The 21,920-nt window shown below is 58.7% G+C and overlaps 1 protein-coding gene and 1 long non-coding RNA gene across 9 annotated transcripts in view; one reads left to right on the top strand and one right to left on the bottom strand.

The window, feature by feature from the left end:
- Positions 1–241: 241 nt before the first annotated feature.
- LOC136792849 (uncharacterized) lies at positions 242–11,856 on the bottom strand. 2 transcript variants are annotated; one of them, XR_010837346.1, is made up of 4 exons: positions 11,789–11,856; positions 1,399–3,202; positions 1,147–1,242; positions 242–1,052 (listed from the first exon to the last, which is right to left on the bottom strand). It is a non-coding gene; the product is annotated as an uncharacterized lncRNA (long non-coding RNA). The 2 variants fall into 2 exon arrangements; XR_010837347.1 differs by lacking the exons at positions 242–1,052; positions 1,147–1,242; positions 1,399–3,202 and adding exons at positions 8,034–8,127; positions 9,212–9,512.
- Positions 11,857–12,097: 241 nt separating this feature from the next.
- RASA3 (RAS p21 protein activator 3) overlaps positions 12,098–21,920 on the top strand; it is an 87,366-nt gene continuing 77,543 nt past the window's right edge. For 2 of the 7 annotated variants that reach the window (XM_067016782.1, XM_067016781.1), the window contains exons 1-2: positions 12,134–12,267; positions 20,881–20,951. In XM_067016782.1, coding sequence (XP_066872883.1) covers positions 20,912–20,951 — 40 coding nt within the window. In that variant the 5' untranslated portion in view covers positions 12,134–12,267; positions 20,881–20,911. Of the gene's footprint in view, positions 12,268–14,296; positions 14,556–20,880; positions 20,952–21,920 lie in introns of those variants that run through there. The other 5 variants (XM_067016784.1, XM_059041534.2, XM_059041533.2 and 2 more) reach the window with 4 other exon arrangements.

Here is a 21,920-nt window from a genome sequence, read left to right as displayed (position 1 = left end):
CGTGTTGAGTAGGTAAATATGGCTGGTGATCCTTGACGCTCTGGGTTGAGCTGGGCTTTGCCAACTAGCTCTGAAAGTCTCATATACAGAAACCAAGCCGTTAAGGGCATTATGAACATGATGGGGCGTTTTTAAAAAATCTGTTAGTACAAAAGCCTTTGAATATCTAAGTCCATCTTAGGAGAGTCTCATACTGGTAATTACACAAGGATGCCTATCTATATATAGTTTAGATGTTGGCATTTAGTTTAGAGAACAAAAAAAAGTGAAAACAAAGATGAAACAGAAGTACAAGATCCTCTCCAACAAGAACCAAATACAGCCCTTTTGAATAAGAATTTCAAAATACCATGCAGCCATCTTTTCTGTATTTCTGATTATTTTATGGGGAGACTGAGACACAGATGAAGCTGACATACACCAGCAGCTGAGGACAGAGCCAGGAACGGCATGTCGATGCTACATTCTCATCTTGGGCTGGAGCAGTTGTTTCTGCTTACTTTTCTCAGTTCTGGCTTAACCCCACTTAAGAGTTAAAGAAATTAAATCTGTATGTGTTTCCGGCCCTGGGACTTCTCAGCTGCCTTTTTAAACTCAGCATTGAGGGCTAAAGAGGAACTTGGGGAAATCCGCCAGCGAGATGCTCGGGTTTGCTTAGCGGTCCAGAAATCGTGCCGGGGGTTTCCCGTCTCGACACCTGATGGGACCCACCAAACCTTAACTCCTGGCTCCTTGGGGGTCAGATAGCTGCTAAATCAGAAAACATCCTCAATTACAACGACAAAGATGATGACGCCACACATCTTAATTCTCATTTTGATCCACCGTTTAAATTCCCTTTGGGCCGAGTACCGCCTGTGTGGAGGGAGGCCAGACCAGGGCACGGGCCACGCACACAGCGGGAGACCCGCTCGCAGGCTTCTGGGGCCCCGGGAGGCCAGGGCGGCAATGCTTCTTGTCTCCCTGGCAGGAAGGCCTCCTCCGGGAGCAGGAAGGAAGTGACTGCAGGGCCGTGAGTCACCGACTCTGGCTGAGAACCCTCCGGGCAGGGCCTGCGAAACGTTCAGGCCCCGATTAGCTCTGGAGGCCGCGCGGCCGCGAGCATCCCCGAGCCTCAGACCCTCCCGTCTTCAGATGTACACTCACCACGGCTGAGAGACGGAACGCCTGACATAAACCTATGGTGCCGGATTAACCGACACCTGCGGATGCGGCCTGGCCCCGTTACCACTGGGACATCACCTTTAAAATAAATACGCGAGTCTCGGGAGGGGCCTCGGTGTCACTGTGGTAGACTTTGAAAAGAAAATTTCTATCTCACTGCCTTAGAAATTGGGGATGAATTCAAGCACGGTCACTGCGACCCAGCCAGCACAGGGATAAACACCTTCTCCTCACCTCGCAGCGAGGAAGCGACCCTCAGGAACCCGACAGCCGCAGCCGCTCCGTGCAGACCGCAGGCCGGCGGCCTCCGTCGAGTCTCAGGCCCTGTGTGATCAGGCACCGCTCTGGCCACCGGCCTCCTGCTCTTCCGTCCAGCAGACCCATACATTTACGCGCTGAGTCCTGTCCGCCGTGTGAGCCGGAATGACAAAGGCAATCCAGCTGGGGGCCATGAGGCTTCCTGCTACCCCGGCCCCCAGACTTGGCCCCTCAGCCCGGACGCCCCGTCTGGCCCCCTCTGGCCCTGTCTCTCCCGGGGCTCCTCCGGGGGCCTCTCCCTCCTTCTGCTTCAGGAAGCTGCTCTACACCATGGGGGTGGGCAGGGACAGTGAAGGCGGGACCTTTGGGGACCTTTGGGTGGTTGGGGTCCAGGGTCATGGTCTCGTTAGGGGCACACGGCGTTTGCCGCTTTCTTCGTCCAGAGGAAAAGAGGCCCCGCTGATTGCATCTGTTCTTAATCAAAGCTGAAAAAGGCAGGGAGAGAGTTGTGTGTGTTGGGGGGTGAAATCGTGATCTCACTTACCTCGTCCCCTTGCGACGCGCAGAGCCCAGTCTCGCCGTCCACGCCAGGGAAACCCTCAGGCCACAGTGCGTGCTCCGCTGGCGTGGTGCAGGGGTCCGGCTGTCCGGGACCTTGTGAAAATGCAGGCGCCCAGGGACGGGACTGCTGGAGACGGGAGGGGGGCACGCGTGGGCTCTCAGGTTTCCCGTGGCACTGCTGGTACAGCGACCGCCAGCGGACACGCAGGGAAGTGCCCTGGGCGCTGGAGTTGGACGGAGCGTGTAAGCAGCACAGCCACATGCAGCTCCCGCCGTGTGCCGTCCTGGGGGGCGGCTTGGAGGACGACCCTCCGGAAGGCTGGGCGTTCTCACTCGGTCCCTGGCCTCTCCCCACGCCTCCTCCGCAAGGTGTCTTGACAGGGACAGTGAAGACGCCCCCCGAGTCAGCAGGTCGGCAGGAAGCCAGGGCCCACACGTCCCCGAAGCTGGTGCCCGGTCTCCACGGCAGGACTGTGGGCGTGACAGCGCTGCACCCCCAGCTCAAACACCAGCCAGTCCTGGGCGCCGGGCCCTCCCACGTCCCCGTCAGTCCCTTCACATAAAACAGAGCTGGGGCTTTCCTGGTGGCGCAGTGGTGGAGAGTCCGCCTGCCGATGCGGGGGACGCAGGTTCGAGCCCCGGTCCAGGAAGATCCCACGTGCCGCGGAGCGGCTGGGCCCGTGAGCCGTGGCCGCTGAGCCTGCGCGTCCGGAGCCTGTGCTCCGCGACGGGAGAGGCCACGTCAGTGAGAGGCCCGCGTACCGCAAAACAAACAAACAAAAAATACAGAGCTGGGCAGGCGAGGGGAGCTGCCTGCAATAGGGCGTTTCAAACAGTGGCTCACGACCAGCGATGGGCAGGTAAGAGCTCGACAGCTGCCGGGGAGCGGGGAGAGGGTGCGTGCAGGGCTTGTCCGTTTCCATGGCACCAGCCCGCTGGCCGGGAAGAGACGAGAAGGGCATCATAGGCAGTGCTTCCACCGTGTAACAGCCAGCGAGGACTTCAAGAGCAGGGGTTTGTACAGTTTTTATAAACTTATAAAGCTTATATAATTTAATTTAAAATAATGGTTCTGTTTAACAACAAGCTGGCAGAACTCCCGAAAACATAGCGGTTGACGTCGTGAGCTGCTCCCTCCAGGCCACCCGTAGCTCCCTGGCTCACTGAGGGTCCTGAGATCAACTTCAAAATCATGTAAAGCAGACGTGGTTCGGAGAAGCTGGAATAGAATATGAAATTTTAGAGCAGATTATAACTAGTCAACTCAATCACTTGTGTGTGTCAGGTGGTGACCTAAAGTGTATTTACTTTTGAGGGTCTTTTTTTTTTTTTTTTTTTTTTTTTTTTGCGGTATGCGGGCCTCTCACTGTTGTGGCCTCTCCCGTTGCGGAGCTCCGGACGCGCAGGCCCAGCGGCCATGGATCACGGGCTTAGTTGCTCCGCGGCATGTGGGATCTTCCCGGACCAGGGCACGAACCCGTGTCTCCTGCGTCGGCAGGCGGATTCTCAACCACTGCGCCACCAGGGAAGCCCTTGAGGGTCTTTTGACAAGAAGTGTGAGCAACTCTGCAGGCGGGACCCCAGCTTCCTTCCGGTCCAGCTCCAGAGTTACCGTCAGGAGGGCCACGCCCACGGCCTGCTTCCTGATGCCCCGAGAGCTTGAGGAGACTCTGGGGAAGGAGACCCTGGAGGGGAAAGAAGGCCGCGGAGCCGGCTTTGTCCTCGGGCCCCTGAACCGCCGGCGCCAAGCGCCGTCCTAGGTGCGGACGGGGACCCGCACATCACTGTCTCATGACACCAAGGGCAAAGGTGAGCGGTGGTGCGGGGAGCCCTCCCGGGGCGCCGGGTCTCAGGCCCCCCGCAGGAGGGGACCCGGGTCCCGCGGGGCTGCAGCAGAAGCACAGGAGCAAACAGTGAGGGCTCATCTACCACCGTCTTGTCCTTTGCAAAAAAATTGTCATTTTGAGATCGCTGTAGGTTCACGTGCGATTATAAGGGCTAGGACAGAGCTCCCGTGTCGCCATCCCCAAGGCCTCGTGTGGTGACGTCTCGCGTGACCGTGGTGACCGCACAGACCTTAGCAGCAGCTGGGAGAGATACAGCCACTGCCCGATCCGGGTGCACCAGGGCACGTGCCCACACGCATGTGTGTGTGTAGATCTGTGTGATTCTGTCACACGTGCCACACGCGTGTGGCCACCACCACTGTCAGGGCACAGAACGCGTCCACCCCACAGGGTCCCTCCCGCTGCCTTGTTGCGTCCACAGCCATCGCCTCCCCCTTCCCTGGGCCCTGACGCCCACTGTCCCTTCCCCGTCTCTGCAGTTTGTCATTCTAAGAAAGTTGTGTAGGGCGTTCCTGGTGGCCTAGTGGTTACGATTCCGGACTCTCACTGCCAGGGCCCAGGTTCAGTCCCCGGTCAGGGAACTGAGATCCCACACGCCTCGCGGCCAAAAAGAAGAAGAAAGAAAAGAAGTTGTGTAAATGGCATCACGCGTGAGCGCGGCAGGCTCTCCTCCGCCTCGAGGTCGCCGGGGTAACTGCGTCAGTCGTCTGTTCCTTTCTGTTGCAGAGCAGCCGGCTTCGGCTCCTACCTGCCGAAGGGTGGGTGGAGGCTGCCTCTGCTTTGCGGTGTCACTGAACAGCGTGGTTTTGTAAGCGTCCTATCTTTCGAAGGAGACTCTCTTCCTCCAGGCGGAGGGTCTGGGGTGAGCGTGAGGCCTCTCTCTGCACTGGCTACAGGCTCACCGGGGGCAGGCGGGGGGGACTGACTCCTGGGAGGAGGTGGAGGCCTGGAGGGACCTGCGGGGACCGCATCCCAAGGTCCCAGGGCAGAGCCACCGCCTGCCAACCCCCCAGCGTCTCCCAGGCCGGGCGCCGGTGCTGCAGGACAGTCAGTGTCTCCTGGGCGCTGGTGGCGGGGGGGGGCGCGAGGGGAAAGCTCCCCGCCCTCACCCAGGGGCTGATGAAACCGCCAAGCCGGCCTGGGCGCTGAGCACCGCACAGCAGCACACGGGCCCCCCGGCAGCCGGGTGGGTGGGAACTGCTGCTGGCCCATTTCACAGACCAAGAAACAGAGACAGTCGGGGGGAAGAGTTCTGTTCACCTCAAACCACCTGGAAGGGAGAGAGGTAATTTAAGTGGGGTGTCGTGGGCTACGTCTGTAGTCAAAGCAGTGTCAGCCCATCACTTTCACGAAGTTGATCGCCTCGTGTTCACACCCCCAGGTGCTGTGCTTGTACGATCTGGCCAGCTGCCACCGTCCCCTCCCTCCTGTGCCACCCATGGCCCCGAAGCTGGGAGTGCTGGCCACACAGCTCCCGGGAAGGGGTGAGGAGGGGCTGTCCCGGCCGGGCCGTCCCGAGGCAACTCCCCCACCCCCAGCGCCAGCACGACCTCAGAAATGGGCTTTCCCACCATTGCAGAGCAATTATACTCCAATAAAGACATTAAAGAAAGAAAGAAAGAAATGGGCTTTCCATTCTTACTCAGTGCTGCCACTGTGTTCGTAGCTTCGACACCACGTCAGCTTCTGGGGTTGTCTCCCCTGTTTACTTCCCCGCACCGTCCCAGGTGGAAGTAACTGCAGGCTGTGGGGTGGACAGTGACTTCCTGCTCTTCCCACGGGATCTCGCAGCTACTGGACATGTGCCCCATGCTCAGTAAACGAATCGCTAAACAAAGAGTACATACTCTTTCCAACACGTTGTACGGCCACGGTGCAAGACTGTCTATACATATTACTAAAACCTTGAAGGAAATACAATATAACCTGTGGGCACACAGGTATCATTTTGCTCTTTTCCAGTTTCTTTACAATTACGTTGCATCTCTCAACCTGACGTTTCACAAAAGCAGCAGCTCCTCCTGGCCATTGATAAAATCTCTGCTGCGTGGTTGTAACAACCTGCCGAGCAGTTCGCCGCCGTGGCTGCCTTTGTCGCTGGGTCTCTGGAGCCTGACTCCCTGGACAGGAAGTGTCTGTGGTCAGAGCTCCTGGGTTTTCTCCTTTGCAGCTTGTGTAGTGATTCTGTTGTGTGAAGACTGACTGACAGCCAATCCCCATCTCCCGTGGTGTGGATCTGTTACCTCCTCTGCTCCTTTTAGCTTCTGGGATCCTTCGATGGAGATTTTAGAAGAAAAACCACACACCGTCCGTCCGTGCCTAAGAAGGCAAGACTTGGAGCCCAGTTAATTGCTGATTTCAGGGGTGTCTTCAAAGAGCTACTTGATATTTGGCTAATTACGGTCAAAAATAAGTTAAACGTTACTATGATAAAAACGTAGATATTTTGAGCAACTGTTCTTCATGATGAGCAATGCAGGCATTACACAATTGTATTCAGCAGGTAAATCCATTAGGTACCTGGGGTTGTATTTGACTATTAACTCAAACTGACAGGTATACTGGTATTGATCAGTGGCGCCCCACCCCAACGGTTAGGGTTTCTGTTAGTGAGGCTGGGCCAGGCGTGGCCTGTGCCAGTGACCCCCACGTCTCGCTGGCTTTACACAACAGGAGCCGTTTCTCACGTTTGTTCATCAAGACGGTTCCAGGGCAGCTGCCTCTCCACAGGGAGTCAGGGGTCCACTTAACTCTGAGCTTTTTTTTTTTTTTTTTTTTTTTTTTTTTTTTGCGGTATGCGGGCCTCTCACTGCTGTGGCCTCTCCCGTTGCGGAGCACAGGCTCCGGACGCGCAGGCCTAGCGGCCATGGCTCACGGGCTTAGTTGCTCCGCGGCATGTGGGATCTTCCCGGACCAGGGCACGAACCCGTGTCCCCTGCATCGGCAGGCGGATTCTCAACCACTGCGCCACCAAGGAAGCCCAACTCTGAGCTTTAAAGCGAGGCCTCCCAGTCACCGTCGATGGAGAAGAGAGAGGAGAAGCTCCATGGTGGCTTTGCCCAGCTTCCAACCAGATGCGCTCACTTCCTAGGCACCCGGTCTCTCGGCGAGCTGCCAGGAGGGAGGCGGCGTGGCCCTACTCCCCCCGCCCCCCAGCCTGTCCCAGGAGGAGCTACTGGTGCTGGCAGTGGCTCTGGCGCTGTCTCCTTGTAGGCGGGCCGAGCTGGGCCTCCTTTCCACCAGCAGCACAGAACACCTGGGCTTCGGGCATTCAACGGGAACTTCAGTGCAGGCGTCTCCCCTCTACGGCTTTTCTCCCCAGTGTGGCCCAAACGACAAATATTGGAGAAAGATTATTTGAGGGTGTTACTACTCATGTCTCTGGATTCTCCAAATGCTTTCTCTCCTAGACTATCAGGTCACCAGAGCCACATTCCTTGACTCCTAAGGGCCTGAGTAAACTATCAGAGAATTAGGATTGAACATTATGTTCCCAACTTTTCCGTGTGACAGTAGGAGAAAGCACTACATTCATTCAACGAATATTAGTTGGACTTTTACTATGTGCCAGGCAGCGTTGCGAGCAGAACAGCAAAGGTCAGCCATTTGAGACGGAAAAATCCTTCCCTGACTTGTTGAATATCCGTATGAAAAAAATTATCTAAAAAATCCCTCTGAGGGCTTCCCTGGTGGCGCAGTGGTTGAGAGCCCGCCCGCCGATGCAGGGGATGCGGGTTCGTGCCCCGGTCTGGGAGGATCTCACGTGCAGCGGAGCGGCTGGGCCCGTGAGCCGTGGCTGCTGAGCCTGCGCGTCCGGAGCCTGTGCTCCGCGACGGGAGAGGCCACAGCAGTGAGAGGCCTGCATACCGCAAAAAAGAAAAAAAAAAAAAAATTCCTCCTATTGCTTAGTTGGCCACAATATCGTCTTTTCTGAAAAAATGGATACACTTCCTTTTATTGGGTAATATATAACATATATGGAAATATGGAAACATGTTTCCATATTTCCCTTTTCACCTTGACTATCAGGAAACTCAGAGCTGAGCTCTACATTCATTGCAGTAGCTGTTTTCACTTCAGATGTTTGATACAATAATTTCTTCCTTCAAAAATTTTAAAAATTCATTGTATACTGGTCATTTATTTTATGTCACTTCAAATCCTTTGAAAGTAGACTGAGCAGATATGAATAATAAAGTATCTAATTATGCTGTTTTAGCCAATACATAAATATCCACTGGTTGATAGATTGATGCTTCTCAATAAATATTTTTTGGGGGGGTTGCAGGAGAGGATTCTATCAAAGAGAGAAAAAGACAATGGCGAGTTATAAACAAAAGAGAGTATAGGTGCTTTCTATGAGTCATCACCTTTTCCTTTAATCCCTCAGCAACTTCCTGTGTCTTATAATCACAACTCTACGGGAACAGATTCTAATTTAGAAAGGAAGGATCAATCCCTCTGGGCAGAACGCAGATTTAAGAAGGCATGGCGCCCGCACAGGTCTATGGGGGTGAGTCTTCTTAGGGGAGGAACAGAGGAAGGGTGCTGTGCGGGTCCCCGCGTTGCGTGGAGGGAAAGCGAGGTGCTCACCGACGTCTGGCCCCGCTGATGTGCGGCCCCGCATCCTCATAAACTTATTTCCTACCCTCTGAGCACACGTGTCTTATCAAACCCTCTGATGAGCTGCCAACCTCTTGCTCATTTGGTCTGATTAAAACGATGTCATCGATATGGCAAAGCAAGCTGATGCTCTGCGGACTGTCCAGACTGTGCAGGTCCCTTTTGGGCTGCGTCATAACAGAGGGCGGGTCCCTTTGGGCTGCGTCATAACAGAGGGCGGGTCCCTTTTGGGCTGCGTCATAACAGAGGGCGGGTCCCTTTGGGCTGTGTCATAACAGAGGGCGGGTCCCTTTGGGCTGTATTATAACAGAGGACAGGAAGGCCTAAGGGTGAGGTGAGAGTCCAAGTGTGTGCTAGAGTCTATGCCATGTGATGTAAACGGCTTCTGGTTCTCCTCCTTATTCGGGATGGAGAAGAGGGCATTTCCCAGTTCCGTGGCCATATACCAGGGCTCAGAGGCCGTGCTGATGTGGCCTGGAAGTGGCACCACCTCTGGCATGGCAGCCGCAACGGGGGCTCCCGTGTGGTTGAGTTTTTGTGGTTCAGTGTCATCCTCCAGAACCTCTCTGGCATCAGACACAGGACTGGTGAACCATATGACCCTTTAGGTCTTTAAGGGAGGTCTTGATCTCCATGTTTCCTCCAGGATGTGTCATTGCTTTTGAGCCTTCCCTGCTGGGATGGCCGTAAACCCACATACCAAGGAACCAAGGCGGGTGTTTGGACAACTGTCACATGCATCCCTACCGGTCCCTTACCTGTGGTGCGAGGAGAAATGATCACTTGGGGGCTCCCTGTGAGCCCCTCCTAGCAGAGTTCCATGTGTTTCTTGGACCTCACAAGTTTCGCTTTAACGGGAGTGACGGCCCCTCGTCAGACCTCAGCCCAGCAGCCCTTCAGACGTCTAGGTGTTTCCCTTTCCACGTGGAGTTACATGAGTAAGTGGCCACAGGCCCCTCTGGGGACATCACAGGGGGATCCTAACTGTCCACACGTGCAGCCGGGTCCTCTCCTCCAGTCAGCAGGCTCCAGAGCTGAGAACCGGCTCACGCCTGGAAACTGGGTAAAGGGTTGTGACAGTCTATTGAAGCAACTTTCTTCAGCCCCGCCGAGCCCCAGCTACGATTTCCTTTGGCAGCATAAACTGAGTTAAACTGCTGCCGGCTGGCTCTCCGTCCTACCCCTGACATTGTGCTCCACTGACCATCACAACAGCCTCTTCAGGTCAGGGCGCCGGGGCTGCCACTGCAGTCTTGCTGCACAGTAACTGCCCCTGCCTGGCTTCTGATGTTAAACGTCAACTTCTGGCCTCTGTCATGTCACCACCTCATCATCCTCACGGCTCTTAGGGAGCCCAATGCTCCCTGTGACAGCGACTCCACCCTCGGCCCAGGCCTGCATGTGCAGCCGCGGTTGAGCTCTCTCTGGCTAGGTTTCCTGGTCTCATGGGCCTCATTGACTCTCCTGTGCCGTCTCTCTGAGCGCTGGGATGCCTTCCTCGGCCGTCTGCCACGACCACAGGGCATTTCCACTCCACTTAGTGTGGGATGCGGCTTTTTACAAGCTTTCAGAGGCCACACAGGGGCCTGGGGTCCTGGCCAGTGTGCCGAATCCTGCATCGCGGCTGCACGGTGCCCCCCAGTGAGCTCGAACCTGGCCCCCGATGTGCTGCCTCTCCTGGGCCCAGCATTCTCTGGCTCTGCTTTTGCCTTTGCTCTCCCAGCCCCCACTGGCGTGTTTCCCAGGTCTGTTTGCAGACCCAGCTCTTCCCTGGCTGGGAGTGGAGCTGGTACCGTCCAGGGCACCGGTACCGTCCCGCAATCATCCCCAAGCACAGGGGAAGGGGGACACCTCTTCAGGTCCAGAAGATTTACGGAGAGCTGGGATTCAAGGTTTTGAGTGCATTAATTCAGATGACGCCCCCCCAAGCCTCAGGGTTACAGCCACCTTCCTCGGGCCGAGCCTGCAGGCAGCCCTGGAGCACCCCCACCTCCATGATTAAGTTCTCACTCTGATCTGCACCGTGTTTGGTTCTCTGGTGTAGGAGATGAGGGTGTCTTTACCTGGTAGCAAGAAACCCTTTCTGCCACACCTTTCTTGAAATGGGTGATCTTTTCACTGCCTTGCCCTCAGCAGGAACCACCTGATTCCAAAGTCGAGGTGAGTCCTGCTTCCCAGCCTTCCCACGCCTGAGACGCTGCAACCCACTGTGTGTCCCCCACCCTCAGCGCTGCTGCGGCCCCCAGCGGGTGTCCTGCTCTCAAACGCCACCACAGACGCTGCTCCTAGAACACTCCTGGCCCCAACCATCTTATGCCGGGTTCCTCTGGGAACAGACTCGGAAGCAGAAGTCTGTGTGCTGGCCTTTATGGGCAGTGTTCTCAGAAGGGAAGTCCTGCGAGGGTGTGCGGGAAGGTGGGCTGGGCGGAGAAGCAGCTTGACGACAAGGCTGCTGCTAGCGGGGCTCCGGCAGATCCTCTGAGGAGCTCGGGAGCTGGGGGTGCTTTTCAGTTCCGTTGATGGAGGCAAAGCCTTGGTCAGGCAGAGGGATGACAGCACTCGCTACGGAAGCCGCCTGAGGTCCAGGCTTAGAGACAGCGGCTCCAGCCTCCGTGTTAAACCTGCGTAAACACTTCCTGTGAAGGTCCTGAGAGGATAAACTCAAGCAGATGACTGAGGGCCTGGAAGGAGGCGCAGGTAGTCTGGGTAAAGAAGGGTCATTAATCTTTTTTAACGTGTACCTAAGCATTTATTTTTTTTTAGGAAGTGAGGTAAAGCAATGAAAAGAACAGGCCTTTCTCTTTATTAAGCTCGTAGTCTGGTCTACACATGGTGTGTGTGTGTGTGTGTGAGAGAGAGAGAGAGAGAGTGTGTGTGGTGTTGGGTGCTATGGAGCCAGAGGCGCAGGAAGTGGACAGGAAATGAGAAGACACAGAAAATGAGCTGAGGCTGGCAGCCTGCGGGTCGGCAAGGGCAGACAAGAGTGCACTTGGCCTGTGTGAGAAGTTAGGAGCCAGCGTGGCCTGAGGGAGGCCCGGGGACAGCAGAGGGGCAGGAGGGCAGCGCGAGGGACTGGGCAGCTTTGGAGCCTGATCGGGATCTCACCCGGACTGCGCACTCCCCGACACCCCAGGTGGCAGGCAGCCCCTACTCGGAAGGGGCTGAGCTGGGCCAGGGAATTCTTTTCCTTTGATACCTGCAGGTCTGAGTTTCTTAAAACCCTGGGCATGCGCCCCCCACTCCCAAGCCTCACAGCCAGGTTCCACCGCGCCCGCCACCAAACCTAGCCCTCCCCCCCACAAGCAAATCTCGCCCGGTGGCCCCCGCCGCCCCACCTGGCATCCCCGCACTCCCGGCCGGATCCTCCCTGCGGGGCTAGACGTCCCCTCCGGGTCCGTTCGACGCCTCCTCACAGGCCGACCCCGCCCCTCGGCGGGCCTTGGGATGTGGGCGGAGCCGTCGTGCTCCCGCCTCCTCGCCCTCAGCCAATGGGCAGTTGGGGACGCGCTGTTGGCGGAACCGTAACGCTCCCGCCCCTCTGCGGGTCTTGGGCAATCGAGAACTGGGCAGGGCCGTGGGCGGAGCCTCCCCGCCCCCAACCGCGTCCTCAGCCAATGGGCGGGCGTGCGGGCGGAGCCAGAGGTGGAGGTGCAGCGGACGCGCGGGCACTGGGTAGGGCGCAGAGCGCCGGGACTGCGCCGCCGCTCGGGCTCCTGCTGCTCCGCGGGGCTCGGCGCGCGAATTCCGGGCAGACCCAGCATGGCGGTGGAGGAAGAGGGGCTCCGGGTCTTCCAGAGCGTGAAGATCAAGATCGGTGAGCTCCCGGGAGCTGGCGGGGGCGGCGGGGTTTTCGAGGGGGCTCGCGGCGGGCGCCCCCAGGCCCCCGACCCCTTCCCTGGGGGCCAAGGCCTGACGCCTCCTGGCCATGTGCGCCCCCGGTTGCGGCCCCTCCCCACCCCCTGGAGATCCCCAGCCGCGGCCCCTCCCCAGCACCCCGGAGGCCGCGGGCCTCGGCCCCCTCCCCATCACCGGGAGATGATGGGCCGCGGCTCCCTCACCGTCTCCAGGAGATGCCCGGCCGCTGCCCTCTCCCCACCTCCCCCAAGGACGGGCTGGGCCGAGCCGGGCCGGCGGCTCCGGGGGACGCAGCTCCCTGCGCTACTTCCACGCCACTGGCGGCCCCAGGTCCCCGGAGGTGGGGTCGCCTGCAGCAGAGGGAGGTGCGGTGCCGGACTTGGGTCGGGTCCCCGCTGGGAGTGTGTATCTGCGTGTGCATGAGCGCGCGTGCGGGCGCTCTCCGGATGAGTGCATTTCAGGTGCCAGAAACACCAACCCCGGGGTTCCGAGCCTCGCTGAGTGCGGCACCCAGACCCTTCTTTCGCTGGGGACGTGGAAGCTCTTTCACGTTCCCCCAGGGGCGAGGGGCCGAGCGGGCGGCTGAATGGAGCCTGGGTGTGCACGCGACTGTGTAGGTGGATGTGTGGGCATGTGTGTGTTCCTGTGTGTGTGTTCCTGTGTGTGTGTGTGTGTGTGTGTGTGTGTGTGTGTGTCTGCTTGTGACTCCGTGGAGCGCTCTGGCCCAGGGCTCCCTCCGGGCAGGTCGCCACAAGAGCCACCCTTCCCCCTTCCATTGAGAACTGGTTGCGGGGCCACCAGGGCCTGCCATTCAGGTCGTGTCCCCAGAGCAGTCTGCCTTTCTCACTGGACCCAAGAGCTGGGGGAGGGAAGTGCAGACTCTGGAGTGGGCTGGAAGCCTATATCTGGACTTCCTGGGTTTATCTGGAGAGACTTGCTTTTTCCCAGTTCTGTTTTAACTTGGGAGGGTGATGTGCAAGTTTCTTCCCCCCAAAACAAGATCGCTTCCTGGAGTGACTGTTGCACGCTAATGCCATAAATGTGCCCACTGAGAGGACAGCTCCCGTTGGAGAGGGCTTCTGAGACCCTGGTGTGTTGCCCGTCCTCGGGGCCCTTCTTGCCCACTGAATGCCTGGGTCCTCCACACTCCCATGTGAAAAAGGGGCTCCGGGAACCAAGCCAGGCGCCCAGTGACTGCTGGAGCGTCAGTTGCTGGTGACATTCGATGCTGCTTAGGAATTCCAGCTACCCCAAATCAGCGTGTTGTTTCCTGTCTGCTTTATTTTGGTTTATGGATCATCGCTGAGACGCTGTTGCTATTTGGCTCAGAAGCACTGCAGATAGGATGTGGTCGCACTTCAGCCTTGAGGAGCCTGCCTGGAGAGGGTTTCTCTTGTTTACTTGGGTGAAATCTGCTGTCACTTTCTGCTGAGAGGTTCAACACGCATGGCACTCCACCTGAAGTGTGGCAGGGAAAGTGCCTCTCAGTGCCAGGGTCCAGTGAGCGTGAGGGGACGCCCACCCAGAGGCCTCGAGGTGCCTCCTTAATCAGGGTGCAGGAAGGGGTGGGGCATGGCTGTGAGGGCTGTGCCAGGCTTCTGGGTGCAGCAGGCAGGAAGGGGTCTGGGGACTTTGGGGTTCAGGCCCCGCACGGCCTGCCTGGACTCGACTCGGGAGGGTTCTGGAACGGTGGTCTGTTGAGCGGAGAGGATTGACTTCTTTCGAGAATGGCACGGAGGAGATCTGCTGGCCTGGCAGGGCGCCCTCACGGGAGGTTCTGGACCTCGCACACGGGGGCCACGTGTGGAAGGAAGGGGTTTGAAGATGCTGCTCGGTTAGGCTTTCCCTCTTTTGTGCTTCAGTTTAAACAAGTGAGAGAAACGCCCGGCTCAGCTGAGGATTAGTGCAGCGACTGAACATCTGCTGGTCTGAGTCCGTGGGCACGGGGTATTATTAGAACCTTTGGAGCCCCGCCCTGTATCTGGGGGCTGTAGCGGAGAGGATGAACAGGAACGTCTGTGCGCAGTGTCCAGCTCCCTGGACGCAGCTCCAGCTCTCAGAAGCCCCTGTCTTCTCCCCCCTCCAAGGGTCTCCACCTGCAGCTCGGGGCTGCAGGAGGGAGACATCTGTGTCTCGTGCTCGTTGCCGGGGCTTGCAGGGAGCAAGGGCCTGCGCACAGCACAGGCATCGGAGCCGAGAGGTGTCCTGGGCCGTGCTGCGGACTTAGGGCCGGGGCCGGCCCCAGAGGTGAGCTGTGGGGACTGGCCTGGGGCTTAGTCTTTTCCCCTGTGAGTAGACAGCGCCTGGTGGGTGGTGCCCCGAGCTCTCCGTTTGTTTCCTTAGACCTCTGCTGTGGCCAGTCTTGACTCTGACTTGCCTGAGTGCCCCGGCCGTGAAAGTACGATGACGGGGAAGGACACCAGAGATGACCTGGCGGAGGGGCGGCTGCGCAGGAGTCACAGGCATATGCTCGCCTCCTTGTTCCGGGAGACCCTGGCCGGCTGGCCGTTCATGCTGAGCCCTGTCTCCGGGCCGGCTGGCCGCGTGCCCGTGTCTGCTGGAGGCCTGCCGGCTGGAGGGCCCGGGGCAGCCCCCCCCCCCCCCCCGCCCGCCCCCGGCAGTCATTGTTTGCAGCATCCGGTGGGAGCCCCTCAGCCCAGAAAGAGGCAGAGAGAAATTCTCCCTGCAGTTATACCATCAGCAGTGTCACCGTTCCTGTCGCTGAGGGGAAAGGCGGAACGTTTGGGGGGCTGAAGAGTTTTTAGTGGGGGGACTTGGCCGTTTAGTCCTTAGAAAGTCTGGAACGTGCGGTGGTACGTGGTCATTGAGAGGCTAACTCTGGGAAAAATGAGGAGAATCTATTCCTTTTGCCCCTCTTCCCCTTTCTCTTTCCTTCCACCTTTCGCAAATGAGATAATACGTAAGAAAGTGCCAAATAAAAGTAGGATATTTTTATTGTAACTGTTTCAAGTCCTTGTTCTGAAGAACTTGTGTCTTTCCCCACTTAAATCTCGCAGTTATTTTGGATGGCCCTTCTGCACACTTGAAAACCTTACCCGCGGTCTATCTTTGGTAACAGCAGTATCTCATGTCATGCAAGACTGAACACACTTCCTATGAGGCGGCTTGAGGAAGTGTGCTCCACGGGCTTTCCATGAGTCAGGGCTTTCGCCCTGGAAGGGAAGCAACGTGAAGATTTGTAGGCGGCGTCGGGTGAAGATGCCCGACGAGAGCTCCTCTGCCCGGCAGGGTCGTTTTGCACTCGGCACTCCTTTAGGCCTTGGAACGTAGCTTTACTTGCCGGTGATATTTCCCCTTTCCACGATAGTTACTCCTTGTTTTTAAAAGTGTCATCTTGATAAATGTGTTCAATTAAGAGCAATATACAAAGGTATTTCTCTCAAGCTAAAAAAAGAGAAAATCCTGGCCTTGCCCTTGAGGGTGAGAAAAGCCCGCTTGGGCTGTGAGTGGGTCTCGTCCTGGCCAGCTTCGAGGGCAGCTTGGGGGTACGTGGCGAGTCCCATGTGAGGCCACAGGGCAGACTGTCCTTGGATCCAGAGCAGCGGCCCCCCCTGCTCTCCCCGGGCTCAGAGCACCCACTCCTGTTCGTTCTCATTCAGATTAGAACCCGTCACCAAGGGCCGGGGCGGTCTGGGTCCAGCGCGAGCACAGGGGAAGCGACGTGCCCCCGTTCAGTCAGACGTGGCCCCGCGGCAGCTGGCTGTAGGCCCGCCCGGCCCCCAATCATCACCCCCCCCAGAAGCAGGAGGCCCCTCAGGTCGGGGAAGCGGGGAGCAGGGAGGGCCCCCGGGCGGCCTGGGGAAGAAGCCCCAGACCACAGGGTTGGGAGCTCAGGGTTCTAGGGCCACGCTACCGAGAGTGTGAGTTTTTAATCCAGTTTCCAAGGTGGGAAGCAGTGGCGTGCCGGCCCCGGGGTCTGTAAGGCTCAGGTGGGGCGGTCCAGCTTATAAGTGGCAGTGGTTGTCAGCAGCCGGGCGTCACAGGCTCCGTTAGAGGACACGTTCTGTGCGCACGATGGCCGACGTCGGCGTGAGGGTGCGCATGAGACGGGGCGCGGGGAGCTTCGCCGGCCACGCACGGTTCTTGGCATCAGGGGCTGCGTGCTCTCCGGAGCTCTCTGATGCTAAAATTAGCCTGGATACTCTATTCACCTGGGAGCGCAGCTCGCGGGCTATTTTTGGCCCCTGAGGACCGGTGTGCAGACTGGCGCTGTCTGCGGGTCTGGGCTCCTCCGGGCAGTGGCGTGTGCTGGCCTGCGAGGTGGGGAGGGTGCAGACTTCAGGGTCTGGCGTGCGTCTTGTCTCACTGCACCTAAGCTCTCACAAGCCCGCATGGAGTCACCTGCCCAGGGTCTTGGCCTGCAGCGGGCGGGAGCTCACCTCGCGTGCTGCCTCCTGCCTGGTAACGCGCCTGGACAGGAGGGGCCACCGGTGTCCCTGAGGGGGGTGGGCCCGGGCCACTGGCGCCTGTGGGAGGACTGGACCGGGGCATGTGCACACGGCCCCTAGTGCAGGTGCTGGCCGGAAGCAGGAGGGGACAGAACTCGTGAAGGTGCCATTGAACAGGGCACGAGATCCAGAGCTGACCCCTCGAGTGGGGCCACCTGCAGCCCACGTAGCCCCCGGGCACGCAGGGAAAAGGGTCTGCAGGTGGTGGGGCCCTGTGGATGGGTCATGGGGCTGCAAAACACCACTTGGCAGACGACATCTGGATTTGTTTCTCTGAAGCTAACGAGGCACTTGCGTGTGTCAACGCTCACACCTTCCAGAGAGTATTTGGGAAATCAGGACATCGGAGAATCACGCTTTAGAAACAACCACAGTGGGAGCAGCTAAGCCCGAGAAGTGAGGTTTGCAAGTCACACTGGAAAGCGGAGGCTGCAGGTGCCCCAGCTGCTTCCGAGCGAGGAGGGTCCATGCCGGGCCCGGGCGGCTCAGGAGGGGAGGCTGGGACCTGAGACTGAGTCCAGGCCACCTTTCTCGCTACCTCCTCAGCTTCAGGCACATCTGATCCCACTCTGCTTCAGTTTCTTCCTCTGTCACAGGGGAGAGTAGGGCCCTTTCTGTGCAGCTCAGCGAGCTTGCGTGAGCACAGGCCCTTGCGTCGCTGGCAAGGTGTTACTGCTGGTACGCTTTGAAGCTACTTGTTCTCTTAATCTTGTAACGGGTTAGAGATCCAGCTCAGCAAGTCAGGAGAAGGTGGTGAGGCAGGAGTGGGGAGGCCTCGCTGGTTGTCTGTCCCCTGCACCCAGTGTCAACATGGGGGTCTGTGCTCCAGCTGTGCCCAGTCGGTGGGACGTTCAGATAGCAAAATGGGGAGACAGAGTACTGATAAATGCCAGTTGAAGGGGCAGTTACATTATGGAGCTTCCACAGCCTGGAATATTATGCAGCTTTCAGAGAAATAAGTTGGAGCCCGGCCTGGCCATGTGACATGCAGGAAGCCCGTGGGGTGGGACTGGAACGAAAGCAGCATGCAGAGCGTGTCTCCAAAGGTCCCAGAGAAGAGCAAGGCAACAGATACGGGTGTGCAGGTGCAGAAACGAGACCCACACACGTCTGTCACTTGGACCCCCGGGGCTGGGGAGTGTGAAGACGGTTTTATAGGAAGAGGGGAATAAAAGGTCTGTTTGAAAAAGCAAGAATATTACTATTATGTGTACTCTACAGATAGGTAAATAAAGAGTTTAAAAGTCACAACCACTTAAAGAATGGAATGAACGATGTTCTGTAGAGGACACCGAGGCCCAGAAAGGTAAAATAATTTCCTAGATTACACAAGGCTCACTCAGTGCAGGAAAAGCGTGGGGCTGCCATCAGGTCCAAGAGCGGGTGAGTAACGGGCTGAGGGCTGGCCTGGGAGGGGACCTCGAACGGACCCAGACACGCGGGTGGTGCGGGCTGCAGCCCTGTGTTCAGGAAACCCTGACCCAGCTGAGAGGGAATTTAAAGTCCCACCATCCACGCAAATGACCCCGTGCTTTTCTTTAAGTGTGAGGCGACTTCCAGAATTAACAGTGAACACATTCAAATTGCGGTGTAAATGCACGTTTCGTGATCCTCCTTAGAAATAAGCGGCGAGGGGCTTCCCTGGTGGCACAGTGGTTGAGAATCCGCCTGCCGATGCAGGGGACACGGGTTCGTGCCCCGGTCCGGGAAGATCCCACATACTGCCGAGCAGCTGGGCCCGTGAGCCGTGGCCGCTGAGCCTGCGCGTCCGGAGCCTGTGCTCCACGACGGGAGAGGCCACAACAGTGAGAGGCCCGCGAACCACAAAAAAAAAAAAAAGAAATCAGCGGCGAGTGTCTCCCGAACGCGCCCCAGCTCACGCTGTGGGCCGGGACCCACGTGTCACTTCCACACGACGGCTTTGGGGTCAGACTCAAAGCTGCTGGTTATCGGAAGCTTCTTGGCCGGAAGTGATGGATCAGCAAGTGGACCGTGGGACCACCGGTCGTGACCCTAGTCGTCCGAGTGTCTGCAGACACGGGTTGTGTTTCTGCACGCAGGGCAGATCCCGGGCCAGCCCGCTCTGTCCTGAGATTTGGCCTCGCCCGTTTGTGTTTTCAAATAAGCCTGCAGCCCGTGGCAGGCCCAGTCAGCATCCGGGCGAGGGCCCTGTCGGTGAGGCCACGTGTCTACGCCTGAGACCTGCCGTGGAGGCCTGGGGGAGGCTGGACCGCCCCCGCTCAGGGTTTGATCCGAACGCTGGGCCCTTCACTCCTAAGTCAGACCGGTGCCTGTTTCCCTCTCCGCATAGTTTCTCTTCCTGTTGTCTGAATAATTTCCAAAGTGTCAAGAAGTGTTCTGTCTCGGCCCCCATTGCCAGCGGGATAAAATCCAAAGGCAGGCAAAGTCGCCGCATCTCTCTTGCACTCAGGGTGACTCAGAGCCTGGAGCCGCGGTCGGCGGCCGTGCTTCCCCCGCCAGGCCGCCCCGTTCGTGCTCCGGACACAGCCTCGCTCTCTGCCTGGCGGCCGCCAGTGCCATCAGTTGCCTGCAGCAGCACCACTGCCAGGGCCTGGTCGCCGGCCTCTCCTGGGACCAGCTTCCCCTTCGGCCGCCCCCCAGGTCTGGCGGGAGCCCAGGAGTGGGCCTGGGCTTCTGGGTTTTCGGGACACTTGACCGAGTGGGGGGCTGATAACTAGCCTGCCTTTCTCTGGAGCTTTGATTTGGACTCGACAGTGGGTGCCGTCGGGTGTGATCCGTGTGTGGAATCAGGGCCTGTCTCTCCTTCCTGTGACGCCGCTTGGCCCTCCCAGGAGCCCCCGTGGCCGAGCCCCCCGCGGTTGAGGGCAGCTACACGTGCCCCTGGATCTTCTCTGTAGCTTTGTCTTGTGTGGTTTTTCCTCTGAGGAAAAAGCTGTCGTTTTCCGTTTTCGCTCTGCCGGACTGGTCTGATTTTGTGCACTCCGGACGTTTCCACGATGCCGGATCCGTCGTTGCCCGCAGAGCCCTGGACACGCCGGGGAGAAGCAGGTGCCCCCGCTGGACGTGGTCCTGTCAGGGTCTGGTAACGACTCTGTGCCTTGTGCAGGCACGTGTCTTAACTGCCACCCCCCTGCCCCCCAGGCTCAGAGAAGCCAGGTCACTTTCCCAAAGTCACACAGCAGGAGAGGTTGTGACTGCCTCAGTTGTCCTGTAATGAACTCGGAATTACCAAGGCCCAGGCACTCCTCCTGTGGTCAGTGAAGAACGGCCTTCTTGGGTGTGTTATCAAGTCACTTCCTCAGTAGACAGCTCACTTCCCACCAAGGCCTCCCCTTCCCTGAGAATCTTTGAACGAGCATTTATGGGAGATTCTTAGGAGAGTGACACCTGCGCCTGAACCTGTGGTTCTGAGAGGCCAGGACACCCGGGGCTCAGGGCCTGCTGACCACCTCCCAGCTGAGTGTCTTGAGCTGCTGGGCACCTGAGCAATTTCACTTGAGACCATGCTTTACACAAGGGGCCCGCCTCTGAGTGGACAGGCTGCAGGCTGCCCTGGGGGCAGGAGCAGCACTGTTTCTTCCTGACGCCTGCCCTCTGGCTTCTGACCATTTCTTCCTCCTGCTGGGGTGGGACCCAGGCCCCGAGGTTGCCTTATGCAGGAGAAGCCCCCTGGCCAGGCAGGTAACAGCGGGCAGGGGTGAAGTGGGGCAGTTAAACTCCAGCCGGAGGTGGTTCAGCCCCAGGCCCGGAGCCTCTGGGCCTCTGCTTGTTGGGACCCAGCCGACTGGGGACTTCCCAGAGCCGGGCTGAGATGGTGGTACAGAGCTGTTTGCAGAGATCCCGGAACCCGAGCTGGTTCCAGAACTCCCATCGGTGTGCAGACCTCAGGGGACCTGGCCCAGCTGCCTTGTTTTAGAACTCTGCCGTGGGCTGCTGTGCCGGGGCTGCTTTTCCCATGGCCTTCGGGGTGAGGGCCGGCTGGGGAATTCCAGATTGTTCTGGGCTGCGGCTTGCGAGCTCGCCCTTCTCAAGGGGCCCTGCTGGCCTGTCCTGGGGCTGTGACTGCCACAAGCAGTTTTCAACTTAGCATCTGACGACTGGGTGTTTTATCTACCTTGTAGGGGTGAGTTTCAAGGGCAGAAGACACCGTGTATGCGATGCTCCCATGGAGGACACCCCCCGCCCGTGTGTGGTACGTCCAGGACCTTCTGGAGGAGCGAGGTGTCCCCGGGCTCCCCTGAGAAAGGCCTGCACCCCGTGAGGCAGAGCGTTCACTTGAGGGAGGGGTGGTTCGCCTTGACCTTCCCACGGGGGCCCCTCGCGTCCCAGTACGGTGTGCGCGCACACGCGCCCGCGCCCCCGGCCTGCCTCGGGGCAGAGGTGCGTGGTGTCGTGTCACCGCGCGGTGATGGCGGGGGAGGCCCACGGCGGTTCCTGCAGGCTCTCTCCCGTTGGCGGGACCGTGGCCCGGGGCACCGGCCTCGTCGCGCAGCGAGGCGTGCAGCGTTTAGAAGAGCTTCCTGTTCCTCAGGCATTCCTGCTGTTGTTTCTTCTGCCCGACGTGGTGGAGGCTGCAGAGTCACGGGGCCCACGTGGGCCCGACCCCGGGGGTCTGGGCGTGTGTGCTTGGTGGCACCTGCCGTCTGAGAGCCCTGAGGGCGGCTTGGCCGGGTCCCCGCCCCGCTCTGGGGCCTCGCTGCTGGGACGCCTGCTTTTACGCTTCCTGTGACTCGAGCGTCTTTTCTGCACTTTTTGATTCTTTAATATTTTGTATTTGCATCAGACACCTTTCACATTTTAGGCCCACAAGCCAGGTTTTTCCTGTGGCTTCTTTTCCTGTTCGTTTCTGGCCCGTTCTCTCTCCTGGCTGCGCTCAGGTGGGGTCCCCAAGGCTTTGAGAAGCTCCGAGGACCCCAGGCCGGGCTGGGCCGCCTGGGAGAGTACGCTGGGATCAAGCGAGAGGGCGTTACGGTGAATCGGGAAGTACTGCAGACGGGGGTACATGAGCCATAGCGAGTGGGGGGCTGCCGGGGGCCTCCTCGCCCCCCGAGGCGCGAGGTTCTTGTCTCCCGCCCGGCTGTACGGGTGAGGGAGCCCGGCTCCCTGGAAGTGGGCGCCCTGCCCGGTAGGACCCGAGCCGTCCGAGCCAGGTGGGCCGCAG

The sequence above is a fragment of the Kogia breviceps genome, chromosome 16 (assembly GCF_026419965.1).
Source record: "Kogia breviceps isolate mKogBre1 chromosome 16, mKogBre1 haplotype 1, whole genome shotgun sequence".
In the NCBI taxonomy this organism is placed as follows: Eukaryota; Metazoa; Chordata; class Mammalia; order Artiodactyla; family Physeteridae; genus Kogia; species Kogia breviceps.
This window is presented reverse-complemented; position numbering and strand designations above follow the sequence as displayed.